General features: G+C 31.8%; 2 protein-coding genes and 1 long non-coding RNA gene across 3 annotated transcripts; 2 read left to right on the top strand and 1 right to left on the bottom strand.

Moving 5' to 3' along the window:
- Positions 1-203: 203 nt before the first annotated feature.
- Positions 204-2,444, bottom strand: LOC7465827 (histone deacetylase complex subunit SAP18). The gene is made up of 6 exons (XM_006385687.3): positions 2,252-2,444; positions 2,117-2,149; positions 1,081-1,191; positions 846-941; positions 542-610; positions 204-459 (listed from the first exon to the last, which is right to left on the bottom strand). The coding sequence occupies exons 1-6, from the start codon at positions 2,390-2,392 to the stop codon at positions 427-429; spliced, it is 483 nt and encodes a 160-aa protein (XP_006385749.2). The 5' UTR covers positions 2,393-2,444; the 3' UTR covers positions 204-426.
- A 3,069-nt stretch (positions 2,445-5,513) lies between these two features.
- Positions 5,514-7,045, top strand: LOC7479244 (uncharacterized). Its single transcript, XM_002303518.3, has one exon. It carries the CDS (start codon positions 5,940-5,942, stop codon positions 6,870-6,872), a length of 933 nt encoding a protein of 310 aa, XP_002303554.1. The 5' UTR covers positions 5,514-5,939; the 3' UTR covers positions 6,873-7,045.
- A 751-nt stretch (positions 7,046-7,796) lies between these two features.
- On the top strand, positions 7,797-8,494 carry LOC112326814 (uncharacterized). Its single transcript, XR_002980717.2, has 2 exons — positions 7,797-7,887; positions 7,991-8,494. It is a non-coding gene; the product is annotated as an uncharacterized LOC112326814 (long non-coding RNA).
- The last annotated feature ends 2,055 nt before the right edge of the window (positions 8,495-10,549 follow it).

Consider the following 10,549-nt stretch of genomic DNA (forward strand, 5'->3'; position numbering starts at 1 on the left):
AATGCTTACAATTTATAACATATCGTTAATTTTGCATTTTTGTTTTTTTATTATGTTATTAAATAAAAAATAGTTTCGAAAAATACTAAGTCTCATATGAGTTTTCAAATTTAATTTACTGGATCATAACCATGCCAAAAAAAAAACCAACCAATTTTTTTATGTTTTAAAAAAATTTGGTACAACTTGTGGGAAGGCTAGTATAGACAAACCATAATGTGATAATATTGCAATACTAGCATTCTTACAGAAGTTCATTGTAACATCCCTTCGGCATTCATATTCCAAACACAAGCAAAATGAAGTATATGGACACCTGTTCTGGTACAATAGCATCAATCCACCTTGAAACTCTAACAAATGCTAGCCTTTCGAAAATCAGTTACACAATAGCATTGGTACTACATTTATAAAAATTCTTCCACCTCACATGATTGCGACATCCAAGTAATCTCCGATCTACAGTATGGGAACAAAAACAATGAGAAACCCAATATTAAGCTTTTGGATGATTCTGCAAACTAGGACATTTTAGTTTTACCTGGAAATTGAGTTCGGCCAATGCCTTGAGATCATCTGGTCGTCTCCCACTTGAATGTGTCATCCCCACCTAAAAAAATTAAAGTGAAACGCAATGAGGTAGACAACTTTCTATAAACAATTGGGAAATTTCTTTATACATGTGTTTAAAGTAACTTTTGTAGCATGCGATTTGTTTGAATTAATGAGTGGGGCTGTATGCCCAGAACTCTGGCAGGTAAAACATGGCATAAGATAGTTCAGAACTAGGAAAAGAATAGGGGATTTGGGGAAATAGAAACATCAGTTAAAAAAGATGCACATACCACTCTCAACACAAAACGGCCATGTTTATCAGGATAAACAAAAGCAAATGACAGCTTTGCATTTCTTCTCCTTGCCTCTGGAGCAACCTCTTTGACCTGATAAAGAAAAACTAGAATTAACTACACAGAAAAATTGCTCTCTCAACCATTGATGGGAAGGTCTTTGTTTTTTTCTTTTTCTTTATCCATCTTATTTTAGAAAGGGGCTAAACAGGAAGGATAAGAACCAACATACAAGATCAGTTAACTCGCGAAGTGTTGCATCTTTCCATGTATAAATTTGAACCTCATCTTTTGGTTCCTTGCCTCTCACAGCAAAATCTTCTGGCTTATGATGACTTCCAATCTGCAGAAAATTAGAATGAAAATCAGATACAAAGTGAATTCATCAATTTAGTAAGTGATTCCATTCAAGCTTGATGCTTATTCACGAGGTCAGATAATATTTGATTATTTCAACAAGAAGTTCGTGGTATCTATTCATTAATAAATCACAATTCAAAAAATTGGCTGTGTTATTACTGATCTCTGATCCGATTCCAAGCTATTTCTTATGAATCCAAAGGTGAGATTGCTCACGCTAACTCTAAATTGAATGGCAGAATGATCCTTGAAGAGCTTGATAAAGGAGAAGGGGAAGAAAAAGAAAACGAGGGAAAACCCCTTAACTAAACCTTACTTCACGCTAAAGGTAATAGCAAAGCAAATTCCTTTGCACTATAATATAATCACCCAAAGCTATATACATTGTTGGTTCAAAGAAATAATGTTCTTTGAACTGGCTACCTGCCTCCAGTTCTTTTAGAGCCTTCTTTTGGAAGGGAAAGTTACCATCACCAATATCTAATATCCAAATTCTTTTAAAATTCATGAAATACATCTCACGAACCAATTCCAATGAGTTTGGTAGCTTTCCTAAGGGAATTTTCACTACATTTAAATCAATTCCTGGAATTTCACTAGAATCCACAGCTTCTCTACCCTAGTACCTACACAGACTGCATCACTCCAATTCTCAACTAAACCCTAAATCAAATGCCTTAATTTCAAAATAAGGCATAACCAGATGCTAAACAACTAAACCCTAGAATTTAAAAAAACAAAAGCACTTTCGGTTATTTACCCATTTCAGAAAACACATTATGCATGCAGTTGTAGCTTTAAATTACTTTGAGCAGAGAAAAATGAAAAGAAAAAAAAAACACCTTTCTTAGCATTATAGAACACTAAAAATCGAAGTCGAAATCTCTATAAAAAAAAATTGCAAGTACCTTAGTGAAAACTCGAAGTAATAAAGGACAAGTCTGCATTTTCAACAAATAAAAAGCATAAATATCAGTCCACGACTTCAAAAATATACACTATTGAAAGAGAGAACAAACAGTACTATATAGGCTAAGGTAGACCTTTTCACGATCGATAGGTTCGATGCGGGGACGAGGAGGAGGAGGTGGAGGATGGGCCCGACTGGGAGGAGGAAGGGGTCTGGCATGGGCTGCGCCACCACCCATCTCGCCGTCTCTGTCTCTGCTGCTCTTCTTCTCCATTCACTCTCTCTGCTTTCTTTTTTCCTCACTTTGAAGAGGTAAGGACGAAGACTTCAGTTTTGAAAACTTTATTATGGGCTCTCACCTAGGTCTATCTTCTTCGGTGACCCACTTTTTGTTTATGGGCCAATTAATTTCTGCTAAGCCTAAGCCCCTCTCTTTAGATTTTTTTTTATTTTCTTTTTTTATATATATATAATTTCATATTGAATTGGGATTGGTTTAAAATGTCTCTAATAAAACTAATATTTTTCGATAGTCCTTGACTCGATTCAAGTTTTGGTGGTCAGTTTTAGATAATTTCGTTGGTATATTTTTTTATGTGGCGTAGAATAAATAAATAAATATATATAAATGGGTTTTCAAATGAATTTATTAAAAAAAAATAGATATTATCTCTAAGGTTTGAATTCAAGCATTCAAAGAATGAGACGTACCTAATTAATTAATTACCATATCAATCCCTTAAATTATATGTTTAGTAAAATAAAAGCTTTCACTTGTCTGGTTTTCTACATTAATATATGATTTTGATGTCTGAGTCAATGCTTATTAACAATTTTTTATGATATTATTTGAAAAAAAAACAATAATTTGCAGCTAATTATTCAATATCAAAATCATAGTTTAAATAGTCTTCCCTAGTTAACCATATGCTGCAAAAAAATAGTTAAGGCTTGATAAAGCAATAATGTGTGTTTTCCCTTCCAGGTTGTATTTTTAGGCTTCTGCCTATCAAGTCGGTCCATGAACTCTTCAGCCACATGCCCTACGTTAATCTCCTGCACTTGTAAAAGACTCAATTACGAGTAAAAAATAAGCTATAGATATAATGGAGTATTACTATATGCTTCATAATACATATAAATATTTAACGCGTTAAAAGTACTTGAAATTACTTAACCTTTACCTAAATGTCTACATCTGCTCGGTAAATATTTTTTGCAGTAGCACTATAACTTGGACCTTTTGTAATAATAGCTAGTTCCATAACATATCTTGTACTCCATGTTAAAAATTTATTTTAATTAAATAATTTATTAGTGAATGAGAAATTAATCTCAAAAAATTTCTGGTTTTTCTATTCAAAAAACACTTTTTTTAAATTTAATTCTTGATTTATGGTGATTAATTAAATGTTGATATGGTGAGAATTAATTCTTTAACCACTTAGTGTAACTTGAATTTTTTAGATTTTACACACTCTTTCTCACCTCATTTTTAGTGTTTTTCTAATCTTTTTATGTTTTGATTTTCCTTCTAGATCTAAATTTTATGTTCATCTCATTGAGAGATATTTGAGTTACATAATCTTTGGCTCAAAGATTTTGTTTAGAAGTGCATTTGAACCACGATGATGTTGTTGGAATCTTGGGAGGCATATTGCAAATATCCTAGTTGCACAAGTGAGGAGCAATAAAGCTTTAAGGACAAAGGATTTATCCTTGACAACAATAAAAATCTTATATATTTCAATAAGTAAGTACCATTTTTTATTTTAATTTAAACATATATATTTTAATTTATTAGTATATATGCTGGGACTTTAAATTAATATCAATTATAAGTTTGGATATATAATTAGTATACAAGCTACTGTTATATTTATATTAATAACATGTTTGTCATGAGTTATTATATTGCATGCTTATAAATTTAAATTTATAAAAACTCCAGTACATAAAAATTAAATGATTGTATAGCGTGTTAGATAAGCATAAACTTCTTGTTTAAGGTGTTCAAATTCATTTTTTTTTAAATGATAAATTTTTTATATACATTCATGGGACGTCCACCATTTGACTTTTGAACCTGCAGGAAAAAAAAACTGGAATGTCATGACTAGCCAAGCTACCATGAGACCCACAGAGTTGTTGAAGTGGGAGACATGTCATCAACACCATTAGAGCATGGAGCCTCGCCTTGAAGAGGGACTACGCCCTCATTTCTTTCCCCTGAGCACGCCTTTCCCTTTTTTTTCCATTTCCTTTTGGCACCCGGCGTCATCATCAGTCCACGCTCCGAATCAATTTCTCCCCTACCCTCTGAGACCTGACACTTAACCCACTTTACCTCCTCAAAAGTTTACCTTCTAAGACAGACAAACAAAATATTTGCTGTTATACAGATTTCATATCATCGCTGATTTGAGGTAATTTGACTCCAAAATGCATGCATGGGTTGGGGAAAAATAAAACATATATTTCCTTTAAGGTGTATTTGACTATTTAGAACCAACAAGAGATACTTCTACTCCCTTATTTGTGGTATATAAAATTGAATCAACTCAGGTCAACTCGACTAACCTATGACCCGATATATAAAATTAAAAAAACCTTACAGAAAAAAAGTGACAAAACTCATGAAGTTGAAGAACCTATAATATAATATTGAATGATGAAATGAAAAAAAATAATTAAAAAAAAACCTAAAAAAAACTGAAGTCAAACCAGGCTATTTACAAAACTCGCAATCCGGGTCATGAGACCAGGTTATCTCATAAAGGCAAACCTAAAAGAAATAACGAAGCTAAATTCCAAGTCATCCAAAATAAAATTTAAAAGAAAAACACAAATAGCAATAAAAAAAACAAATCTGGTATAAAATTAAATGAAATAAAACAAAGAGGAACGGAATTGAAAAATAAAACAACCCAAGAAAAAGATTAATAAAAAGTCGCAATCAAAATAATTAGGACCAATTTTGATATTAATATTAAATGAAATAAAATAATGGGGGGAAGAAATAAAAAAATAAAAAAAATCAAGAAAACAATAAAAAAAATAACAATCAAAATAATAAGGGTCAAGTTTGATAGATAAAAAAAATAAAAAATAAAAAAAATAAAAAATTATTCTAATTTTATAAATTATGTCAAATAAAATAAATTGTAAAAAAAAAACAATGATGAATTTTTAAAAAACAAATCAAATTAAAAAGTTGGTTTGTAAAAGAAGAAGGTGGTTTGGCAGGGGAATCAATAGGGAGAAAAAGAAAAGAAAAGAAAAGAAAGTTATGGGCCACGCTGAATGATTCAATTACATTTGAAAGAGAGCAAGTAGTAAATATCGAACATCTGCCAAACCCTGCTTACAGTTTGACCGTTCTCGTATCCTGCAGTAACGTAAAAAGTAGAAGAAATCTTCAGGCATGGTTTGATACATACAGCAATCACAATTCACTAGCAGGGACATTTCTCCTTGTTACTGATATTATGCTGTGGAAATCGCCACCTTGGCATGAACCCTCTTTTGCATCAAAACCACCTAACTTTTATTCCTTACAATCCCTACTATATACAAAGCAAAAAAAAAAGTGAAATAAAAAGAACTCTCTTTTCCTTTTTGCTTGTTCTTTAATCTTCCAAAAGTTCATTTCACCATAAATCTTCCTATTTGCTCTTTGCAACTTCACTTCTGTTACATCCACAGGTAAAGAAAGTAGCTGATCCAGAAATTGAGCTCTAATTCTTTTTATGTATCAGCAAAGATAATCACCACACTGCATTGCTTTACAGCTCCATCTAAACCTATCTCATAATTCTGAGATGGGTTCTCCCTTCTCTCTCACATTGATAATTCTTCTTTCATTAACTTCAGTGAGAGTTGAAGCTCAAGGGATCAAATCTGCTCGTTTACTTGATCTACTCATCAGAGACTACACACTTAAGTCCAGTGGCGTACGCTTCAAGACAGGCATGGTACACACTGTACACTTGCCAGCAAATTTCTCCGGCATCAAAGTCGATGCGGTGAGGTTTCGATGTGGCAGTCTAAGAAGATACGGCGCTCAAGTTAAGGAATTCCATCTGGGTATTGGTGTAACCTTGCAGCCATGTGCTGAGAGACTCGTGGTAATTAGACAAAACTTGGATCTTAACTGGTCCCCTATATATTATGCCAACTATGATTTATCAGGATATCAACTTGTGTCACCTATTTTAGGCCTTTTAGCTTACAATTTTGGTAGTGATGTGAACGTTAGCGACTCTTTTGAGATCGGAATTCATGCTGGAGAAAAACCAATTACTATAGACTTCAGCAATGCATCAACTACTGCCAATGTATCGGGAGTTAGGCCATTGTGTGCTAGTTTTGAAAATGATGGTAGGGTGATAATTAAAGTCCCAGAATCACTTTTTGTTTGTGTAGCTAAAAGGCATGGGCATTATGGTTTGGTGATTAAGTCACCGCCAGCGCCACCACCATCAATGCAGATGATAAAAAGGAAGATCAGCTTGTGGAAAGTGGTGGTTGGGAGCTCAGTTGGGACTGCGTTGGGTGTGTTTTTATTGGGGATGCTTTTTGTGGCAATGTTTGTTCAGGTAAAGAAGAAAGCAAGAATGGAGGAAATGGAGAGAAGAGCTTACGAAGAGGAAGCTCTTCAAGTATCGATGGTTGGACATGTCAGGGCTCCTACAGCAACTGTTACTCGGACGACGCCTATAATTGAGCATGGGTCTAGACCTTATCCTTCTTGAACTGTTCGTTTTCTTTATGATCATTATTCTTTTTGTAATATTAGATGCAAGGACAAGTAATTTGTATTGAGAAGAAGGATAGATTAGCCAAATTCTTTTTGAGTTCTTTATATGGGTGCAGAGACAAACTCTGTTTCTTGAGTTCTGTTTTCATTTTTGTACACTCCCTTTAATTCCTTCTCTTCTTTATTCTGTTTTTAGAATACAATCCCTTTATGATTCATACAAGGTAATGAGGCAATAATCTTGGTTTACGGCAGACAATTTCTCGATCAGAATAACCAATTCAAATTTTGAATCTTTAAATAATATGCAGAATTCGTCTCTTTTTTTCTCTGCTGATTCACTTGTTTGTCTATTTTCTTACAAGTTAATTAAGCATTCAGAAATGAAAAATTGTAACCTTTCTTCTTCTTCTTCTTTTCGGGTGGGCGAGGGTAAAGCTGCTAAAGTCAAAGTTCGCCTAATACTGTAATAGTTGTTTGAGAGGTAAAAAGAAAAAGAAAAAGCGACACGTTCTATAATGCTGTTTTAAGATAATGTCTCCAAATATCATGGCAGTACAGACATGTCCGATGTACCTTTTAGAATGAGCATAGACAAAAGAGTCAAAGACTTTTGTAATAGTCTTCGTGATCTGAGGAAAAGTCAAACCTCATACTTGAACACAGTGGCAAGTAGCGTTCAGTATAGTTGCTTCTTTCTGTTTTTTTTTTTTTTTTTGCTTGAAAATAATATTTTTATTTTTTAAAATTTATTTTTAATATTAATATATTAAAATAATTCAAAAATATTAAACAGCGTTTGAACCGCGTCTGCCTTTTAGCTTTCACTTCAGAAATGCTGTCGATATTGGCCCACTTAACATCAAAGTTACTATAAGAATGATCAGTCAAAATGTTTTAGAATTTGAAATGTGCTCCGGTAATTTGCTAAAAGGTTTTGAATTTATAAATGCGGGTTCTTACATGCGTCCATGGAAAAAGGTGCATTTCTGATTGGAAACCCATAAAAGGTGTGCCTCTGAGTTTACTACTACAGCTTCTGGATTTTGGTACTTTTGTATGTTAATCTTTCTATGACACTTGAGCAGCTTCATAATTGTGTTTCAATTGCAGTATCATCTCAGAGTGAGCTTGTGAAACCTCTTCTTGCAGCAGAGGTATGCTTTTCAACATTGTCTTTATCTGCCCAAAGCTGGAGTAAGGGTAACTGGGAGGTGCTTGTGAACAAGAAGCAAATTCGTCATAAAAATTTCTAATAAATTGATGACAACAACTAGCCTAAAGGTTTCGGATAGCTTAAACTGAAATGATAACCAGGAATCAGTTTTGGGTTGTTGTTAATTTTGGGCAGTGTGTTTGCAGGATTTGTGGTGAAATATTGTGGTAGAAGACGATGAAGAATTATTGCTGAAAATATGAATAATTAATTGTTGCTAGAAATTCCTTTAACCAATTAATGCTATAGAATTTGTTGTTTTTGTTGGGTTGAAATGGTGAGGAACTGTGGGGAAATCTGTTTAAGTTATGCTCTTGAGTTTGATATTTTTATTTGCTTGAAATGGTTAAGAATTGTTGAGCAATCTGTTATAAATATGAATTTAGTGGTATTTTTATAAATACTAAGACATTGCGGCAATGACTAGTTTTTCAAAATAATAGCCATATTTTTGTTAATTTTAGTCATTAGAGTCACTTTACTCATTAAATTAAATATAATGACAAACCTATAAATCATGTAAGTTTTTTTATTAACTTTTTTTGCGCTAAAACAAGAGAAGGTAAAGTATTATGAAGTTATTAAAATTAAGAAATAAAAGTGTAATTTTTCAAACCATAAAAGAAAAGATAAAAAATCGATGAAATTATATGAGAGTCAATGTAATTATTTATAAACAAAATATGGATTTAGCTTGAAGGTTGATAAATCTTGAGCTTTAAGGTAAATGTTTTCTATTTATTGAAGAGTTGTGGATTCTATGATCCTATGAGAAGTGGGATTTTTATTTAATTTGGTTTTAATGTTGTTTAATGTTTTATATTTTATTTATCAAGTTAAACTATTGAAGTAAAAAAAAAACAAAAACATAAACTCTTCGAAGTATGGTAATAAAAAATTAAAAACCTAAGATGAAACGTTGCTTAGAAGTGGTCTTATTTTGATTACCCTTGTGAGTTAAGCTTAGGCGTGTCCAGAAAATTGCTAGGCCAACGAGATTAGAGGTGCAAATTAACTAAGATGAAAGCATCAGCGAACCTTAATTTGTACCAAAACAACACTCATAGGGAGAAACAACCACTTCATGGCTGCCCACAACCCGCAGTAAGCTAATGCTTAATGGATGGGAGCCATCATGAATTGGAAGAAGGGATCTAAATGACGAGCATGAATTTGAAGTGCTAAGATAGGCTATGCCCGAAATTTCAGTAATCCCAAATGATTAGAAACATCGACAGAGCATTTACTCTAAGACATTGGCTTTTTTTATTAGTTTGGAATTAATTTTTTATTGATAAACCTACATCTTTATTGTTAGAATGTGGGTTTTCTTAGTACTGAGAGAAAAACTAGTTGATATTGCTTCCTCTCACGAAAATAATTGATTTTTAAGTCAAAAAATTTCATTTGATGAAATAATTTTAATTTATGTGTTTTTTTTAGAGTGCTAAAAAAGATTTGAGTTCGAGAATGTTTTTATTTCAAGTTGATTTCAGGTTTTAATATGAGTTTTTGGATTTTTTTTTAATGTCATGGATGGATCTATTAATATTCCTAAAGTATTTTGATTGAAAAATAAATTTTTTGATCCAAAGAGTTTAATCTTGATTTTTCACCCACCACAGTAGCTGAAATCTAAGTTAAGTCAGGCGACACGTTGGTTGACTCTTTTTTTAAAAAAAAAAGTTGAGGTGCACAATATGTCATCCACCCCAATTATATCTTTTTAAAGAAAATGGACTCGCACGCAGGCCCTTCTAAGTTGAACAAACCTAACTGTGCCTGACCTTTTTTTAAAAAAAATTAGCTTTTAAGTAAAAATCATGCTTTTTATATTTTTTTAATATATTTTTTAATTTATATTTAAATTAATACCCGTTTATCTGATTTTCTTTCTTTATTTTTGTATTTAGTATTTTTTAAAAATAGTGGTTGTTTTTAAGTGTTTTGTATATATTTAATTTTTGAATAGATTTTTCTTATTCATCTACAGTATTTTTATATTTTATATAGTTGAACTTTAATTTTTGATTTTTTTTTTAATAAGTGTAACCTTGTGAGAGTTTTTTTTTCCTTTTGATTTTATCCAATTAATTTTATATGTGTGTTTATTTATACTATCATTTGATTAAATAAAAATAATAATTTTATTAAACAGTCATTAAACACAATCGAGTAAATAAATCATGTTTTGATGTCAAATATTTTGATTTACATCCACCTCTTGACTTTAGTAGATATGTATATAAATATCTTTAATAAATTTTTTTATTTGTTGATATAGAAGGTTCTCGTTTAATTTAATTAGATATATGCACAAACTTTTCGATTTACACTTGATATTTTTTATGCACAAAAAAACATATCAAAAAAGCCTAAATGTTTAGTTTTTTTTGTTGGAATAACAAATATTCAATATATGACGAAATACGGGTGCTAGTCATAATCTAAAAAGC

This window comes from Populus trichocarpa, chromosome 3, assembly GCF_000002775.5.
Source record: "Populus trichocarpa isolate Nisqually-1 chromosome 3, P.trichocarpa_v4.1, whole genome shotgun sequence".
In the NCBI taxonomy this organism is placed as follows: domain Eukaryota; kingdom Viridiplantae; phylum Streptophyta; class Magnoliopsida; order Malpighiales; family Salicaceae; genus Populus; species Populus trichocarpa.

Coding starts and splice junctions, on each gene's coding strand:
- LOC7465827 (XM_006385687.3), bottom strand. CDS start 2,392: ATGGAGAAGAAGAGCAGCAGAGACAGAGACGGCGAGATGGGTGGTGGC. Junction 1,192..2,116: donor TACTTCGAGTTTTCACTAAG/GTACTTGCAATT, acceptor AATTTTCTGCAG/ATTGGAAGTCATCATAAGCC. Junction 460..541: donor TGGCCGAACTCAATTTCCAG/GTAAAACTAAAA, acceptor CCCATACTGTAG/ATCGGAGATTACTTGGATGT.
- LOC7479244 (XM_002303518.3), top strand. CDS start 5,940: ATGGGTTCTCCCTTCTCTCTCACATTGATAATTCTTCTTTCATTAACT.